The following is a 19,734-nucleotide window of genomic DNA, read 5'->3' as shown; positions in this document are numbered from 1 at the left end:
TTTTGATTGTTGGTTTGCAAATTGTTTACTCTGTCTCTTCTCTTTCGCTTCCTTACGCAAAAGAGTTCTTCAAGGTTAGATGTCACGATTCTATTCCACATACGATACTCAAGTTCATCTTTTATGTAACACCCAATTTCTATGGCATGTCACAGGTTAACTTATACTATAAGTAAACCATACTTAACCGAAAATAACCGAAAAATCCATTAATTCAATTTAAACGTCTTTCAAACCATCCTTTAAACGTTAAACTGAAACTAACAACCAGTTCGATAAATCCAATAGTGGAAAATAAAAGAATAATCTCCAGCTCCTAACACCAACACCAACTCTACCATCTACTCCTCAAGGTTACCTGCAAGAGAAAGAGAAGGATGAGCAATCTAAGATTACTCAGCGAGGGCAAGCCTTAGGGCTCACGAAGTCTTCATACACAAACATGCTTAGACCATCACAAAGTATAAACCTAAGACAAGCAATCAATCACGTGTCAACGACACTCAAACATCAAACAAATGAGACTACGTCCCATAGACAACGCTGTGCATTACGGGATTCCTCATGCTTTCGCACTTCTTCCTGCACATTTCCGTCGCCGTGCATTACGGGATTCCTCATGCTTTCGCACTTCTTCCTGCACATTTTCATTACCGTGCATTATGGGATTCCTCATGCTTTCGCACTTCTTCCTGCACTTTTTCACTTGCGTATCCGGATTCCTCATGCTTCTCGCACTTCTTCCACGCACAACACGTTGGCTCGTCAGCCAATCCTGATCTACCCGCATTCTGCGCCCGTAGACCACCACACAACTACAAGGAGAATTTCTTGTAGGACTCTCAGCGGCTCACCCGCTTCTTCGTGCCTCTTGGCACATTTTCTCCCCACACTCAAACAATTTATTTTATCATACAAACATGCATATCACACACCACGCAATCCGTTTTAAATATCTAGTTCTTTTAATTTTCAAATCCTATTACTAGTTCTTTTTCCTTATCTTTTATCTAATAAATATATTATATATATATTATTATACACTCAATAATCAACTAAGATTATATATATATAATCCATAGGTATACTTGGCTTAACCTTAAACTAAGTATCTATCTAAACATATCGGCATATGAAAAAGACACCAACTAGTCCTCACCTTGGCCACATGAATCACATCTTCGGTAAAAGACCAGAAACATCAAAACTCCGATTCGATGCCGATCTTAAACTGCAATGGTGTAGAAGACATCAAAGATTATATTCCAATAATAATCCATGATTTATTAATTCCATTAAACCAAATCCAAAACGCATACCCCGCTTGACATATGCTTGACTTTGTGCTCATTAATTAAATCGATTAACCAGAATTTGACAATTAAACCAAACCAAGCCAATATAATTATCCCCAATTATACACGATTCACCAATATTAAATTAACCCAACGTCACCGTACGTAATCGTACGTAACCATGCATGGCACCACAATTCAACTCATGCACGTACGTTCAACAATCAAGGTTCGTTTGTGGACGTAAATTTCCTGGTTTAGCTTGGTTAAACCCATCGGTTCAATAATCAACAAACACAACAACAACAACACGAGACAAGAGTTCCGCCGTTTACCTTTCTCGGCGTTTACTTTTGGTGAATCTCCTCGACGGCTCAACGTGACAGTGTAAGCATACGGTGGCTACTTCCCCATGGCTCAACATCATACATCAAAAGCAAGCAACAGATCGAGGATTAGGTCTACAACAGTCAGTAACTTACATCCCAAGTTATAAAACAAATCTAGGTTTCCTTACCTATAATGGCCTCGCCGATGGACTACGGCTGCTCCGTTGACAGCGGCTGACATCTTCGATAACGCACGGTGGCTAACAAACCAACGGTGGTGAACGTCTTAGTAACGCTTCATCTCCACGAGACTCACAACAACAACAATGGTGGACTCGACGATGGCTTTATCACGGGACTTTAACTACAACGCCATCACGAGACCACAACAACAACAACAATGGTGGCTCAGCGCTCTCTGGTCTCTCCCATTCTCGGTGGCTGTTGGTTTTAGGTTTGATAATCCCCAATTCTATTTTGCGGCTTAAACGAGAGCACATAGCAAAACCCTCTTCTCCTCTGCTTTAACTTCAATTGGGCCTTTAGTGGGCTGATCTTAGTAACAAAGCCCACCTGTCAAAATCTAGGATGTTACATTTTCTCCTCCCACCGCCATCACTGATCAATATTCTCTTTCGATGCTACCAAATCCTATAGATACAATCGAGAGGCAATGTGATAACCACACTCTACTCTCTTGATTTGAAACTCAAAATATCGGTGAAACAGTTTATATCAACAATTTTTACTTCTTTTTGCTTTTTAGTTCTAAGACAAGAATCTTCCTATCTACTTCCTTTTGCAGGTTGCCAAGACAAAATGTAGGACAAAAATTGACAGAAACCATAGTTCTTCATATGTTTACGGTATCCATAATTTTTATATCTTTTGCTTCTTTCTGTTTCATCCTTTTGCAAGTGTTATTCAACTCTCACAGCTCTTACTCTTTTCACTAAAGTTTTGGGAAGATAAGATTTTCTGTCTCTTTTTTGGGTGCAGTTCATAACACTTGAAGACAACACCAAAAGTATCTATCACCGGAAAAGATGCACTACTCTGATGAGAAAGCAAAGCCAAGGCACGTGCTCTTTTCTTTACTTAAGAAACAGTCCCAGAGAAAATGTGATGTGAAGGAAATCAACCCTCTCTGATTATCTCACAAGTCATAACGAAGCAAAATGTTCATTCTGGAAAGCACGCATGCGTTATGTGTTCATCATGTTAATGGCATAATCCATTATCCATGAGCTAAGTTTTTTTTATCTACTGTTCAATTCAAACTAAAACACATTTTTAATATTTAATGTTTGAAACCTGTGAATAAATCTGTTACGTATACTAAATCTTCTCTTACTTTTCTTTTGTAACTTCCAAACTTAAAATGAAAAATCAAACTAGAAATGTGAACAATGCAAAACCTTTATATGGTTATAGAAAAATATTTGTAACTCTTCCTAATATTTTCTTATATGAATTTGGACATTAAATTTTGTCATTAATTTATAAATTCAGTCAAAATTACATTTTAGTTTTATAAAATTTTATATTTTATGAAAAGGAAACGGTATCCGTGCGTAGCACGGGAGACATACTAGTGGTGGTATAGTTTATGACTCAACAACCGAAGCCGCCGTTGATCCTGTGATAGCACCTCCCACCAAAGGAGGGGAAGCAACATCTTCTACCGAAGAGGGAAATACAAATGAATTGCATGAGGAAGAGGAGGAATCAGAATCCGATGCTCAGGTAGATATATTAGTTTGAGCAACTGATAAGTGTCAATTAATACAAATTTACAAGAAATGATGGTTTGAGAAAAAGTATGGTTGGAGCAAATTCGGAGAATTAGAACAAGTAAGTAAGTCTGTCTATGTGATTTACAGGATAGCAGTGACAATGATGATGTTGTTGAAAATGATGATAATGCTGCTGATAATGATGGTGATGATGATGATAATGATGGTGATGATGCTGATAATGATGGTGATGATGCGGGTGATGATGATATTTATGAAGATGTTGAGGAAGATGAATCCCAACCACCGCCGCTAGAGAAAATGTTCTTTAAGGAAACTGATTACAACAAGGGTTGTAAGATAGGAAGCATGTGTCTTGTGACCCAGACAGTGGAATACATAGAGACATTTGAAGAAGAAGTCAGTTGGTTCAAGAAGCATTCTCAATTCAAGCATGTATTCCACATGCCTAGGGAGCCAAACCACATGGTGCAAGATATGTGGATGCTTCTGCTTCGTACAGCTTGTACGAACATGGATAGAGAGTGTTGGTTTGTAGTGAATGGAGTGCCTATTAGGTATTATTTGAAAGAGCATGTGTTGTTAACCATGTTTGACTGCCATGAGTACCCACCGAACTACAAAAAAAAATAAGGGGCTGGGAATTTGCAAGAAAGATGTTTAAAAGGATTGAAAAAATTAAAATTAAAGATGTGGAAGCGAAGCTGAAGAAAATGAAGAGGATTGATAAATGAAGAAAATGAAGAAAATTAAAGATATGGAAGCGAAGCTGAAGAAAATTAAAGATCTAGGAAAGGAAAATCAAGGATTGATAAACGAAAAACTTCGTTTAGAAGCACTTGTTATGTCTTTACAGAATGAACTGGTGGATTAAAAAAAGCTTGCTAAAGATTCGCTAGATCTGATGAAAGAGAAGTTGGTTTTATCAGCAAAAGCGGACAAGCTTGAAGAAGAGCTACTTAAAGAAAAGAAAAAATCCGCAGAACTACAATCTGAATTAGATCAACAGCATAGGAAGATTCATATGTTTGGAGAAACAAAGCAACTTGACAAGATATTGAGCTATGGGAGAACTGAGAAGACTCATAGAGGATTAGGCTTTAATGAGAACAAGGAAGCTAAATCACAGACAACCAAATTTGTATCTGCTGGAGCCTATCAATCTGAGAAGGAGACATCTACTGGTGTTTCTAATGGATCTTTGAGTTGTTATTTTTGTGGGAAAATTGGTCACTACAAACGGTTTTGCTACAAATTTTGGCAGAAGGTCTGTACCTTAAAGCAACAAGGAAGATATTTCTGGAATGGAGTTAGAAGACAAGTTTGGATGAAAAAAGCTGACCTATATCAATCAGGATCAATGGTAGCTTCTGGATCAGGGTTTAGATGCAATATGGCCATGATTACTGAAGAACAAGAAGAAACGGAACCAAGATGCAATATGGCTATGATTACTGAAGAACAAGAAGACGCGGAGCCTTGGTTTTTTTATAGCGGTTGCTCAAGACATATGACTGGAACCAAGAGTAATCTACAGAATATTAAGAAATTGAAAGGAGGTACAAGAACATTTGGAGATGGAAGTCATGGTTTCATACAAGGCAAAGGTACAACACGTGATACAGAGCTTCCACAGCTTGTGAATGTCTATCTAGTTCAGGGATTGCGTGCCAACCTGATAAGTATTAGTCAACTCTGTTATGAAGGATTGTCAGTCTTATTTACAAAGGTTGATTGCAAAGCATTGGATGAATCAAGTAATGTCAAGTTATATGGTGTGAGATCTGGAAATAATTGTTACATGTGGGAGAAACATTCAATTAAATGCTACAGTGCTCAAGGGAGTATAGATCTTTGGCATCAACGACTTGGTCATATGAATACAAGAAATCTTACTACTCTTGTGAATAAGGAGATAATTTGAGGGGTACTTAAGCTTAAAGGTGAAGACAATATGGTATGTGGACCGTGTAATCAGGGAAAGCAAGTCAAGATTCAGCACAAAAAGGTTCCAGACGTTCAGTCAAAGTCAGTTCTGGATCTGATTCATATGGATTTGATGGGACCAATGCAGGTGGAAAGCTTAGCTGGAAAGAAGTATGTGTTTGTACTAGTTGATGATTATTCCAGATACACTTGGGTTCGCTTCATCCGTGAGAAGTCAGATACTGTAGACAGCTTCAAGATTTTAGCTTTACAACTACTTAATGAACGTGGAGGAATCAAGAAAATACGAAGTGATCATGGTGGAGAATTTCAAAATGAGGCTATGAAGGAATTTTGTGAACAACATGGGATTGCACATCAATTCTCAGCACCAAGAACTCCGCAACAGAATGGGGTGGTAGAAAGAATGAATAGAACTCTTCAGGAAATGGCAAGGGCAATGATTCATGGAAACCATGTTCCTAAGAAATTATGGGCTGAAGCTTTGAACACCGCATGCTATATAGTTAACAGAGTCTATGTACGAAGAGATACGACAAAGACGCCTTATGAGTTATGGAAAGGCAAACCACCAAATCTGAGCTACTTTCATGTTTTTGGGTGCAAATGCTATATCTTAAATGACAAGAATTATCTCGGTAAATTCGATTCCAGAAGTGATGAAGGCATGTTTTTGGGTTATGCTGAGAGTAGCACAGCATTTAGAGTCTAAAACAGACGTACATGTTTAATCATGGAATCAGTGAATGTAGTTTTTGATGATCAAGTAAGTGTCACTAAAGCACACAATGAAGGTTCTGAGTTGGACATCCCTGTTACAAAACCTGAAGAAGTACAACAAGTTCATAAGAATCATTCTGCATTTAATGTCATTGGAGACTTGAATGAGAAAATGAAGACTCGTGGAGTTCAGATTGACTTTAGAAAGATGACAAGTTACTTTACAACTCTAGAAACTGTTTTCTATGAGTGTTTTGTGTCAATGATCGAACCAAAGAATCATATAGAAGTTGTTCAAGATGATTTTGGATTATAGCCATGGAAGAAGAACTGGAACAGTTTGAGCGTAATGATGTTTGGGAACTGGTTCGTAGGCCAATAGATGTGAATATCATTGGTACTAAGTGGATTTTCAAGAATAAAATTGATGAGAGTGGTGTTGTGGTTCGCAATAAAGCAAGATTGGTTGCACAAGAGTATACACAGATCGAAGGTGTAGATTTTGAAGAAACTTTTGCACCAGTAGCAAGACTTGAGTCAATTAGACTGTTTCTAGGTATGGCTTGCATTCTGAACTTCAAGGTTTTTCAGATGGATGTTAAGAGTGCTTTCTTAAATGGGATTTTACAAGAAGAAGTATATGTTGAACAACCCAAAGGTTTTGAAGATCCAGTTAGGCCTGAGTATGTATATAAGCTAAAGAAAGCTCTTTATGGTTTGAACCAAGCTCCAAGAGCTTGGTATGAAAGGCTGACTAGTTTTCTTATGGAACAGAACTATAATAGAGGGAGTGTGGACAAGACTCTGTTTGTCTTGGAACAAGATGATGATATTATGATGGTTCAAATTTCTGTTGATGACATTATCTTTGGAAGTACTTCAAAGGAGTTGGTGGATAGGTTTGTGAGTAGTATGACAAAAGAATTTGAGATGAGTCTAGTTGGAGAATTAAAGTATTTTCTCAGGTTGCAGATTACACAGTCAGATCGAGGTATTTTTATTTCACAAAGTACCTATGCTAGACAACTTCTTAAGAAGTTTCATATGAATAAGTGCAAAGAAGCTTTGATACCTATGAGTACTTCACTGAAACTATCAAAAGATGTTGATGGTAAGGATGTAGATGTCAAGCAATATAGAGGAATGATTGGGAGTTTACTATATCTTACCGCTAGTAGGCTAGATTTGAGTTTTAGTGTGGGTATATGTGCAAGCCTGCAAGGTATCAGTCAAAACCAAAACAGTCTCATCTTGAAGCAGTCAAACAAATTATCAAGTATGTCAAAGGAATTGTTGATTTTGGGATTTGGTACTCTAAAGGTTCGAACAAAGGGTTGGTTGGTTATTGTGATGCAGGAAGTGTAACAGATCGAAAGAGTACAAGTGGAGGTTGTTTCTTTCTAGGCAACAATCTAATAGCCTGGTTGAGTAAGAAACAAAATTTAGAGTCCTTGTCTACAGCTGAATCAAAATATATAGCAATGGGGAGTTGTTGTACTCAGTTATTATGGATGAAGCATATATCAGCAGATTATGGTATGGATTTAGATGAACTACAAGTGTATTGTGATAATAGGAGTGCAATTGATATCTCTAAGAATCCAGTTCAACATTCAAGAACCAAGCACATTGATGTGAGACATCACATTATCAGAGAACTGGTTGAAAGAAAGCAAGTTTTGATTGAGCATGTTGATACTAAGGAACAATTAGCTGATATTTTCACAAAAGCTCTTGATTTTAATCGATTCTCTCTACGTTGAGAAATTCAATTGGTGTGTGTGAGATGTGAATCAGTCTCATGATGAGGCAAGAACTGGTACAAGAAAAAGATAGGGTATGAGAATATGGTACGGTTTATTGCTATTAAGAAGGGTTGTGGTTTATTAGATTCAGTTATAGAATGGAGAAAACCGGAGTTGATTTTTGGGGTTTATTTAAAAGATTTACTCAATATTTAGGAGAATATTTAGATTGTTGAAGTTTCCAAAAGTTCTATAAAAAAAAGTCTTTTTGTTGAGATATTTTTATTTAAAGGGGGAAGTCAAGAGGCACTTCGTGTGTGTCGAAGAAGAAAAAAATAAATCTTAGTAAAAAAAAAAGGAACGAATCGGCGATGGTAGGGGCGATTCGAAGTGAATTGGTGCGTGGAGCAAGGAAGTCGGAGATGTCTCGAGGTGATGGGGTTGTAGATCGACCTCAGTTGGTTGATGAGTCGAGTGATGATGAAGAAGTTCAACCGAAGATTGTGCCGTATGAATCCGACAGCGATGATCAAGGGGTAGATGATCTCGAAGGAGAAAATCCAACTGATGACGAAGTGGAGTTTGTTGGCAAGAGAAAAGGGAAGGATCTTGTTTCGAAGTCTGATGCAGAGATTGGGGTTGAAGAAATCTCTGTACAAGAGCAGATTAAAAGACACACAGAGAAGCAAAGGAGCAAGAATCAGAGAGAAGTTGCATCCGCTAGCAAGAAGAAATTGGCTTGCAAGTCGAAACGACCAAGATCCGCAGAACCAAGTGCTAGGAATGTTCGGGCTAAATCTGGGTTTTCTGATGTGTTTGTCTCCAAAGCAGCAAAATTAAGCTACTCTCAGTTCTTCTCTAGGAATTTTACGGCTGAGAGACAATTGGATATGTCTCAAAAAGATGAAATTGAGTTCATTGAGAAGATATTGTCGTTAGGACTTGGAGCTACAGCTCATGATCCTTCGGTTTATGTCAAAGAGGTTATTTGTGAATTTTATGCAAATTTACCAAATGGAAAGGCAAGTGATGGTATTCAAGTGTTTGTGAGGGGACATTGGTATGAATTTTCTCCTAAGGCGATTAATCAAGCTTTTAGTATTGCGCCTTTGACTAAAGCTGAGAAGAAAGCTGATGCAGCAGTAGATAAGTTGAGTAAGGATGAACTTGCAGAGTTTTTTAGTGGCAAAGACAAGTCGACTTGGGCTAATTTGAAAGTTACAGATCTACCTGAAGAGAGTGCAGCTCTCTTAATGTTGGCAGCATACAATTGGGTGCCCTCGAAACATAAGAATCATCTTTCGGTGAAGCGAGCTCCGGTAGTATACAAGATTATCAAGGGGATCCGGTTTGATTTTGGGCAGTTGATTTATAATCAGATTATGAACATGAGTTGGAATGATGCTACTCGCTATGTGATTTTTCCGAGAACAATCTTTGAAACTCTTAAGAGTTCAAGAAGGTCCACTTTAGTGGTCAGATGAAGAGGAAGATATGTATGCTGAGTTTTATACAAAGGATGCCAGAACAGGGTATGTTTATGGTGTTAAGCATAAACTGATTCCAGAGAGTAAAGAGCCGACGCCAGTATCTCCAGTTAGCAGGCAAACTGATGAGGGATGTTCTTCTACTTCTGAGGTTATTCAGTTGGGTAGCATTCGTGTGCCACACATTGGTCAAGAGAATGTTGAGATTTCGTATGAAGCATTGGTCGATACAGCACAAGCTCTACAGAAACTTACGGAAGTAGTACACAGGCTCGTACAGAATCATCCACTTTCCAAGATGATTTAGATGTTTTTTTAACTGTTGTCTTCTCAAGCAGGGGGAGAAGGAGAAGGAGCTGAAGGAGTTGTTGGTCTGAGATTCTGGGGGAGTGTTTTTGTGAGCTGGTCTGAGATTCTAGGGGAGTTTTATGCTTTCATTAAACGTTCGACTTTTGATGATCGTATTTGGTTCATTGTGTTTGAACGTCTTTTGGTTTATGTTTTGAACGGAATTATCATTTGCGGTTTTGATTATGGTTCAAAGATATTTGTTTTAAGTCTAAAAACCAACAACAAGATACTTATGCTTGAGAAGTACAAAGTTAAAAAGGGGGAGATTGAAAATGCAGTATTTGAACAAGAGAATGAACTACTTCAGAAGGACACAGCACTAGTACAAGAACAGAGTATCAAGTTATCTATGTCGGCAATTATAAAGCTTGAAGACTTTCAAAGGATTATAAGGCATAAGAAGCTTCTAGAAGATCAAAGAGCTTCATGTTTACAATAGAAATGTAAACATGAAGAAAGAGGGAAATTTCCTAAATCATAAAGAAAAAGGAAATTGTCCAATTCCTATTAGGATTAGAATATGTAGTTTGCCCTTTGTGTGGCATAGGCCTAGTTCTATAAATAGGGTGCTAAGGCTGATTGTAAGCTTGAGCACAAACAAGAGAAAGTTAACCTACCTACTAAGTTTTAGTCTTTAAGAAAAGAGAAGAGGTAAGAACTTAGAGAGAGCTTGAGGTTTCTTTAAGAGAGTTTTGAGAGGTTAGAAAATTGTTTAGAACAAACTTGTAAACATATTTTCTATCAATCAAAAGAGATTTAAAGAAATCGTTGTTTCATTGTTCAGATCATAAGTTCTCACACTTTCACATCGATGGCATTGGCAAACGCTGATAGGCGGAACAACAGTATAACAAAACAAATGGTGCAAAAGAATAGAACTAAAATTAATGTTAACCAAAATAAATAGAAATTCAAATCACACTAACTTTTTCCCGAAAATTTTGATATCGACTAGTTTAAAGATACATTTACAAAAGTAAGTAAAAATATCAACATCTAATCCATAACTGAGTATCATCGACAAACGCCATAGCCAAATATTTCAGATGAGAACTCCACCTTTCAGAAAAAGTTCCTATCTTTAGTAACCAATTCACACGATAGTTTTGCTTCCTAGCAGCACAAACCTGATCATCAAGAACGATAAGAACTTTATTGTGCTTTAAGCCTTTGCTCCACCACACCTAAATTTATATCCACTTTGAGCAAGAATTTCTTACATAAATTGTTCTTCCCAGTACAATACAACCTCATGTCATAGTCATCTCGAATTTCCCTGAAGTTCCAGCAATTCCTACCATCTTCTCTTCCTGATATTGAACTCGTTCCCTTTATGAGCTTCAAGTCCGACCGATTCGTCCAAAAAATTCCATGGTGTGATAATGTTATTTGAAACATATTCGGCTATCTTTTCATTCATGGTTGCATCATCACACCTAATAACAATAGTTGAACGCGTCATTAAATAGGCATCCTCAAAGCACAACGGAAGTTTATGCAAAGATATAATTCAAAATTAAAATACACACACCAATACTGGAACAGAGAAAACAATGTACCTGTTTCGAGAATCCTCTCCGGCCTTTTTAGCTACATCTACGAGAGCTTGCATCCACCTTTGTTTCTGATCCTTTGGTCTGCCCTCGCATGTCTCCTTAGAGACATCGCTAGGTTCACCGGTCAGTTTTCTAACTTCAACGTCGTAGATAATCGAAATCACTAATCTTCTACCCGACAATGTCTTAGAATGGATATCAACCAATTCATTCATGCACCACGTGGAAGAAGCACTGGTCTTAGATAAGACGTTGATTGAGATCCTCGATTCTCTAATCGCCGATAAAAGCGAAGGGCCGATTGGGCGGCTTCTCTCCATCCCAGGGTCGACGAATATATTGATTGATTGGTCGAGCTCCTTAAAAACATGGCGGAAGAATGATTTGCAAACAGCTTCTCCACTGAAGCTCTGGAAAGCATCATATCCACTACGAGAAGAAGAAGACGTTGGGAGACGGTAGTGAGAACTGATGAATATTCATAAGAGAAAGCACTCTGAAGCAAATCAGTAAATGTAAATAAATAAAGAGGGGGAGAGAGGAGAAACTCTGCGTTCCTTTCCTCAGAAGACTTACTGCTCAAGATAACTGATGGTTGATATTAATTCCGACCAAAAGAAACGGGTTGAATTGTACAATGAAATAGGAGGGAATTTTCTCAACCAGATGCATCCTCTGAAATTGAGGTACTCTAGATATTTCAAGGATTTTAAGTTGATTGGAACACTCTCTAGCTTTGTGCAATTCCCCATATTTAACCTCCTCAGTTTAATGGCATACTGAATCGAGGAATGTAGTGTCAACAAGGACTTGCATCCAAAAATATATAATTTCTCAAGGTTTATGGCTAAATACAGATCCGGAATTTCTTTCAAATATCTGGAATTACGCATATTTATCTTCTTGAGGCTTCCAAGTGCTTGAAAACAAACAGACATACTCATTGTTAATTGTTGAACAAACGGTTTCTGTACCAAAGCATACCTTTGATATTATTGAATAAGGCTCTTAAATAGCCAAAGAAAAACAACAACACCTCCTTATCATACGGAGGATTTTCTACAACAATGAAACAAACTAGAACATGTACTTAGCAACAACTAAGCAATTACTCCTACGTATGTCGAACCATTATTGAAAGACAAAGACTAAATCAACTAACAAATTCCTTTCCTAAATTGTTTTGCTGCAAGCAGGAACAATTTACTTTGGTACTTCGACCAACCGAGCATCTTCCTCAGCTTCATGAATGTCTCCAACTTCAATGATTTAGTCATGATATCTGCCAACTGATCTTTAGTGCCACAATGTATCAGCTTCACCTTGCCTTCCCCAGTTATCTCCCTTAAGTAATGAAAACGAACCTCGATGTGTTTGCTGCGACCATGGTGAATTGGATTCTTTGAAAGTTGAATGGTTGAACTGTTGTCACAATGGATCGTGATGCATTCTTCAAGACTTTCTCCAAGTTTATCAAGTACTCTAGCAATCCAGACACCTTGTGTTGCACATGACACAGCTGCTATGTACTCAGCCTTCGTAGTAGATAATGCCACAATAGACTGCTTCTTTGAACTCCACGATACTGCACCTCCAACTACATAAAAACATAACCCGAGGTACTCTTTCGATCATCCAGGTCTCCAGCGTAATCACTATCTGTATAAGCATGAAACCCTCTGTTCCCTCCACGCTTGTACAAGATACCAAGCTCTGCAGTGTTTTTCACATACCTTAGAACTTGCTTCAGCACCTTAAAGTGAGCCTCTGTTGGATTCTCCATGTAGCGACTCGCTAGACCCACCACAAATGTCAGATCTGGTCGTGTAACAGTGAGGTACATCAAGCTCCCGATCATCTGCTTGTAAAGAGTGGTATCGAAGACTGCTCCTTCTCCTTTCTTAGAAATTTTAACTCCTGGAACAATAGGATTGCTTACTCCATTGCAAGCGCTCATCTCAAACCTCTCTAAAACTTCCTTGGCAAACTTCCTCTGACAAATGTAGATTCCTTCTTCTCTCTGATGTATCTCAACACCCAGAAAGTATCTCATTTTGCCAAGGTCGGTCATGTCGAAGTTTCTTTTCATTGATTCATTGAAGTTATTGATCAGCACCACGCAATTTCTTGTAAAGATCAAATCATCGACATACAGACTTACGATGAGGATTTGACCTTGCTTTTCTGTCTTGACGAACATGGTGTGCTCTGATTCATTCTTCTCAAATCCTTCCCTGATGAAATAACTCTCTATCTTACTGAACCAAGCCCTTGGAGCTTGTTTTAATCCATAGAGGGCTTTTCTCAGATTATAGACTTTCCCTTTGCTTCCTCTCTTCAAGAAACCTTGAGGTTGATCGATGAACACTGTCTCTTGCAACTATCCATGTAGAAAAGCGCTTTTAACATCAAGTTGATAGATGTTCCAGTTCTGATAAGCTGCTATTGCAATGATCATCCGAATGGTGTCCCACCTTGCGACTGGTGCATAAACTTCATTGTAGTCAACACCAAACTTCTGTGCATATCCTTTTGCAACCAACCTCGCCTTGTACTTGTCTATCTCTCCATGTTCATTATACTTCGTCATGAAAACCCTCTTAACCCCAATGATGTTTGTGTCTTCAGGTTGATTGACAAGCTCCCAGGTCTTGTTTTTTCGATTGAGTCTATCTCAGCTCTCATGGCTTCTCTCCATATTGCAGACTCCACTGCTTCATCGAATGTTGTGGGATCTCTATCTGTAGTGATCGCTTAAAGTGCCATAGCTTCTTCTCCGGCTGAGATGAGACCACACTCATAGTCCTGCAGGTAAGAAGACCGTCTTACGTCTCGTCTATTCCGCACAACTGCAGTCGGTTCCTCATCTACTGCATATTCTTCGTCTGCAGGTGCTGGAATCTCCTCATTTAAGAAATCCTCTTCTCCAGCCTCTTGATCTTCGTTATTCTCCCAGGTAAGTACTTTGGACTCTGCATTTGTGCCATCCACATCATTCCTTCCCCAATCTCAATTCTTTGTTTCTTCGAAAACAACATCTCTGCTCACCAGAATTTTCTTTGAAGTGGGATTGTACATGTGGTAGGCCTTTGACTCTTCACTGAAACCCAAAAAGATGCACTTACAACTTTTATCATCCAGCTTCGTTCTCTTTGCTTCAGGTATATGAACATGGCCGATGCAACCAAACACTTTGAAGTGTTTCACATTTGGTTTAATCCCATTCCAAGCTTCTTCTGGTGTTTGATTCTCCAAGGATGTCGTAGGACTGCGATTCAGAATATATGTTATTCAATTGACTCCTTCAGCCCAAAACTCTTTTGGCATTTTCTTCTCAGTGAGTGTGCTTCGAACCAGGTTCATGATTGTAATGCCCCCGAACCGTCCTATGACCACGAAGGCCGTCGGACAGCCACGAGACGCTATGATGCGGAATTGTACCGAGGTGATCCGGTCGAGGGACGGAAGCTGCAGACTTTCCGACCGGTCCTCCCTAGCACAATCCCACCCGCAACCGAGGTTACTTAGGCTTTGCAACCCTCGCGGCCTGGTGCGTTGTGTTAGCCCTGACAAGGCCGAGTATCATTTGCAACTTACCATGTTTTCCTGAAAACCGTATATATATCACTTTAATAAAATAATTCATCGCAAATAAATCATTAAAGCAATATATAAAGATAGTCGGAAAACTTTACACTTATTCGTTTAAGAAAATATAGGGTTTTACAAGAAACACAAGAAAACCCTATCCGGTACCCTAACGTTTGCTCCGGCTCTAGACTCACTTAGGCTTCCCTGCAAGACGACAACAAATGAAACATGAGTAATCTAAGATTACTCAGTGAGCCTGGGTACCCCTTTATCCTAAACAGGATTCTACTTTCCCCAACCCGACTACCCGGCAAGCAAAGAAAACAAGCAAGTATCACAAACTAGCAAGTCATCAAAGCAACGCAGCCGAAACAATAGCGGAAGCAAATAACCAACACACAAGCGAGAGAGATTAGATCAAACGACTCGACTCGACGATCTACACTCGCTACACACCTCAAGGACGACTAAAGAATACTTTAGACTCCTAACTCATACACAACACGCAAGGACGACTAGAATAAACAAGAAACACTTGAACTATCCTAGACTCCATCACCAATCCACCATATAAAGACATCTAGAATACAACAAGGATCGCTTGAAATACCCTAGACTCTTTCTCCTAAGGGCCCTCGATAATCTGTTCCGTTCCATCTCCTTCTCCATGCCGAGACCACAAAGGTCACCAGCATGAGCCCACACATAAGCTACATCGTCATGTAGCGGTCACGCTAGTAGCTAGCTAGCCGTGACAGTGTCCCCACGTGAGTGGTCGTCGGGAACTCACGCGTGACATCCGCACTTGGAACAGAAAATCGACACTACACTAGCTAAGACTCGAGAAACATATTCAAGAGACTTCGCTAAACACTTCCCACAGCTCAAGCAAGAAAATCGAGCAACAATAAGCAAGAAACTTCAAGCAAGAGCACATGCAATAAATCAACAAGTAACGAGAATGAAAATTCACGGAACTTATGATTAAACTACATGCATGCAACCGATGCAATTAACCTAAGCAACTCATGCAACAGGTTTATTTATGCATGTAACCAATTTGATTTAACCGTTGAAATCCTTCTTAACCAATTAAGCATGCGAGTTTATCCGATTTAACCCTTTAAATCCTTGAGCTCGTTTAAGCATGCGACTAACCTCACTCAATATTATGCAATAAAATGCAAAATACTTCACTCCTTTAGTCATGCATGAAACCGATTTTAAGTATTGCATATTATGCAATAAAATGCAAAATACTTCACTCCTTTAGTCATACTTCACTCCTTTAGTCATGCAAAATCCTCTAGGTTCGATCATGCATGCAACCCTTAAACCAAATTTTAAGTGATCCGATTATACTTAAAATGCACCCAAGTTTTCCTTTAACCAATTATTGAGTGAGTCCAAATTACTTAGCATGCAACTAGCTCATTTTCGGATGGTGATTCTAACATGAATTCTACCATCTTTGCATGCACCAAAATCTAAACCAAAACGACACGCATCTACTCTACATGCCTTACTACAGACTCACCTTTACGTGTCGATGATGATTACCCGGACTTCACTGCACCACTCGATCAGACAGTCTTCGCGTCGATCAGCTTCCCGCTTCTTCAATCGCAACCACCGTCTCGCTCTCGGCTTCACTTTACCGCAACCCGCTTATCTCCTCGATCTCTCTTCGACACAGCCGCTGACTTTTCTTGGTCTTTTCTAGACGCAAACGTCGATGATTTCCCCTCTTGATCTCCCTCTCGATCGTTCTTGATCCTTCTCTCGATCTTCCTCGACAACTCTCTCTTTTTCGTTTCTTTCTTTCTCTCAAAAAAGCTTAAGTGTTTTGAGTGTTTTTGAGCTAAACACAAAAATGTGGTCGAGTATCCTCTATTTATAGGCTCCAAATTTTTCTTCTTTCTCTTAGTGCTTCTTGACAAATGGCTCTCTCCATCCTTGCATGTTGAGCGTGTATCTCATCCCCAATAGCTGCTCGCCATTAATCTTTGTATTAGTGCATGTAAAACTCTCTATTAGTACATGCCAATTAACACGTAATTGTGTTTGACTTTGGCCAATAGAATTCCGCCATCTTCCTTAATCTCCTTGATTAAGTTAATCCTCCATTATCTCTCTTAATCTCCTTAAATTTTTAATTCCTCCACTAACTCCTCCTTAATTAAATTAATCCTCCCACTTTCCTTGATTCTTATTGGTCGAAATTTTGAGAAAATAATAATTTTCCCAAAATACTCAATCCTTCGTCTGGCAACTTCGACGTTCCTTCTGGCAATTCTCGTCCCATTCAGACCATTTTCTCGATCGTTCGGACGCTCCGTTCGGCAACACTTGGCAATCTCTCTGGCAATACGGACAGTACGCCTCGGCGATACGTCTCGAGCAACTTCGACTATTTTCTCGGGTACTCGGCAACTTCCTCGGGATTTCGACCATTTTCTCGAGTATTCGGCAACTTCCTCGAGTCCTCGACAATTCTCTCGAGTACTCGGCAATTTCCTCGAGTCCTCGACCATTCTCTCGAGTACTCGGAAACTTCCTCGAGTCCTCGACAATTCTCTCGGGTCTTCTCGACAGATTCCCTCGACAAGTTTTCTCGACCTTCTCGACGAATTTCTTTGACCAATTTTCTCGACACTCTCGACGAATTTTAGGGTCTCGACCGTGCATCCGGTACTCCTGTCTTGGCTTGGTCATCCTCCGACTCACAAATATTTCCTCGGACTTCCTTGGGTCATTCTTCTTTATTTTCCTTCCTCTTCTTTCTTAGGTCTTTTCTGGTTCGTTTCCTCGATCTTTTATTTTGAGATTTCTACTCTTGGTGAGGGTCATTACAATGATGGTTTAATTTCTCCTTTCAGCAACACCATTCTGCTAGGGATTGTAGGCAGTGAGTTGTCGCTTGATCCCGTGAGTCCTAGCACTCTTTGCAACTTCAAATGTTAGTACCTTAAAACCATAAGGTGGAGAATCTTTCCCAAAAGCAAATCGGCATAACATAGTAAGAGCACCATCTTGAGATGGGAGTTTCACCTCATATAAAAGGTCAATACCATGAGCCTTAAGAAGCTGCCTATCTTGAGTGATCACAATTATTCTACTTCCAGGTCCAAACCATTCAGTTTGCGCTTGATCCCATCAAGAACGATAAGAACTTTCTTGTGCTTTAACCTTTGCTCCACCTGACCTAAATGCTCAATCTCTATGTCCTTTAGACCTAAGATTTTCGAGAGTAATTCTTTTTCCCAACTCAACTTCATGCCAGAGACGTCACCACTGGTGCTATTATAAGTTAGGAAGACGCGATGGTGGAATTGGCTAGAGAGTTGACTGAAAAGAGCTCTAGCTATGGTACTCTTACCAATCCCTGATTGTCCCCAAATCCCGACCATTCTAGCTTCTTTTGATTCCAAGCACAATATTGGATTCATAGCCTCGAAATGAGCTTCAATTCCAACGTAGTCGCCAAAACACTTTGATGGAGTAAAAAGTTTGTTAGAAACATCATTGGCTATCTTTTCAACCATATGCGCTTCATTAGGCCTAATAACGATTGTCAACTCAACTGTATCAGTAAAGGGGCACCCCTAAAAATCAAATCGAATCAAAAACACACACACAGAAATAAGGAATGGAAGCAAACACACATACCCATTCCGAAGATCCTCTCCGGCAATATTTGCTATATCTGCCAGAGCTTGCATCCATCTTTGTTTGCGCTCGCATGTCAATTTAAAGGCCTCGCCAAATTTACCGGTCTGTTTTCTAACTTCCGAAGGATCAACGTCGTAGACAACTGGAATCACCATTTGACCCAAATCATTAAAGCACTTGTGGATCTCAACCAATTCATTCAAGCACCACGTTGAAGAAGCATAGTTCTTAGAGAAGATGACGATTGAGATGCTCGATTCTCTAATCGCCGATAAAAGCTCGGGGGCGATTGGGCGGCTTCTCTCGACCCCATGATCGATGAATGTTTTGATTGATCTGCCGTCGAGAGCCTTGACAAGATGGCTGAGGAACGTCTTGCGAACATCTTCCCCACTGAAGCTTGGGAAAACGTCATATCTCCGGCTGCCAGAAGAAGAAGTTATCTCCATCTCATCGTCTTTGGATGTATCTATTATATTGCGGTCGAGCTCGTTAACAAGATGGCTATGAAAAAATCTGCGGAAACTTTCTCCAATGGAGCTAGCGAAAACATTGTATACCCATCTGAAGGTAGAAGACGCCATGGAAGAGGATGAGACAGAGAAGAGACTAAAATTCTCAAGTGAAAGCACTTTGAAGTAAAATCAATAATACAACACAACGACAAGAGTGGAGAAACTTCGTCTTCCTTTTCTCGAAGACTTACTGTACAAGATATTCTTTTAGTGGTTAAAAAATTCAAATCCCCTAACAAGACAATAATGATACAGAAACTTCCCCTTCCTTTCCTTCGAAAGCTTTTACTATACATACAAAGATATTTTTGAAGACAGGAATTTTGTGGTTGTCACTGAATTGTGATAAAGACGTAGTCATCAGTCACTGTACAAGACAGAGATAAGACTTCAATTTATCGTAATTCTAGGCATATATATATATACATAGAAAAACACACAAAATTTTGTGGTTGTTAGTAGTCACTGTAAGACAATTTTATTGTAAGAATGTTAATCTTGCTTGATATGAAAGTCTTGTTTAAAATAAGTATATTAATTGTGAGGATTTTAATCTATATAATAACAACAGTTACGACTTTTCGTAATACATTTTTGTACAAAAATTTATTTTTATTTGTTTTAAAAAAAATTCAAACGGTTGTATCCGTTCACTGTAGAATTGTGTCTTTTCAATATATTTTATTCACATTTTTTCATCACAACTTTTCGTTCTAATAGGTTTGTCTATATATTTAAATAGTCATGCCTTTTGAATTCTTTATATATT

At 39.0% G+C, this 19,734-nt stretch overlaps 1 protein-coding gene and 1 long non-coding RNA gene across 13 annotated transcripts; both read right to left on the bottom strand.

Annotated features, from left to right (window-relative positions):
- Positions 1 to 225: 225 nt before the first annotated feature.
- Positions 226 to 2,092, bottom strand: LOC147930576 (uncharacterized). The gene is made up of 3 exons (XR_015574522.1): positions 1,631 to 2,092; positions 1,160 to 1,231; positions 226 to 358 (listed from the first exon to the last, which is right to left on the bottom strand). It is a non-coding gene; the product is annotated as an uncharacterized LOC147930576 (long non-coding RNA).
- An 8,445-nt stretch (positions 2,093 to 10,537) lies between these two features.
- Positions 10,538 to 19,315, bottom strand: LOC104723414 (disease resistance protein RPP5). 12 transcript variants are annotated; one of them, XR_015574515.1, is made up of 4 exons: positions 18,448 to 19,236; positions 11,191 to 11,616; positions 10,852 to 11,067; positions 10,538 to 10,758 (listed from the first exon to the last, which is right to left on the bottom strand). XR_015574515.1 is itself a non-coding variant. In XM_087478418.1 (3 exons), the coding sequence occupies exons 1-3, from the start codon at positions 19,032 to 19,034 to the stop codon at positions 10,926 to 10,928; spliced, it is 1,155 nt and encodes a 384-aa protein (XP_087334544.1). In that variant the 5' UTR covers positions 19,035 to 19,236; the 3' UTR covers positions 10,538 to 10,925. The 12 variants fall into 12 exon arrangements, 5 of the variants coding, with proteins under 5 accessions (XP_087334544.1, XP_087334546.1, XP_087334545.1 ...); XR_015574519.1 differs by lacking the exon at positions 18,448 to 19,236 and adding an exon at positions 11,764 to 12,145; XR_015574517.1 differs by lacking the exons at positions 10,538 to 10,758; positions 10,852 to 11,067; positions 11,191 to 11,616 and adding exons at positions 12,153 to 14,793; positions 14,883 to 14,982; positions 16,316 to 18,339 and having other exon boundaries at positions 18,448 to 19,315.
- Positions 19,316 to 19,734: the final 419 nt, after the last annotated feature.

The sequence above is a fragment of the Camelina sativa genome, chromosome 12, assembly GCF_030686135.1.
Source record: "Camelina sativa cultivar CO46 ecotype springtype chromosome 12, ASM3068613v1".
Taxonomy (NCBI): domain Eukaryota; kingdom Viridiplantae; phylum Streptophyta; class Magnoliopsida; order Brassicales; family Brassicaceae; genus Camelina; species Camelina sativa.
The sequence above is the reverse complement of the archived record's forward strand: the minus strand, read 5'-3'. Positions and strand labels throughout refer to the sequence as shown.

Coding starts and splice junctions, on each gene's coding strand:
- LOC104723414 (XM_087478418.1), bottom strand. CDS start 19,034: ATGGCGTCTTCTACCTTCAGATGGGTATACAATGTTTTCGCTAGCTCC. Junction 11,617..18,447: donor GGAGAGGATCTTCGGAATGG/GTATGTGTGTTT, acceptor TTCTTCTCGTAG/TGGATATGATGCTTTCCAGA. Junction 11,068..11,190: donor GGAGAGGATTCTCGAAACAG/GTACATTGTTTT, acceptor TATTGTTATTAG/GTGTGATGATGCAACCATGA.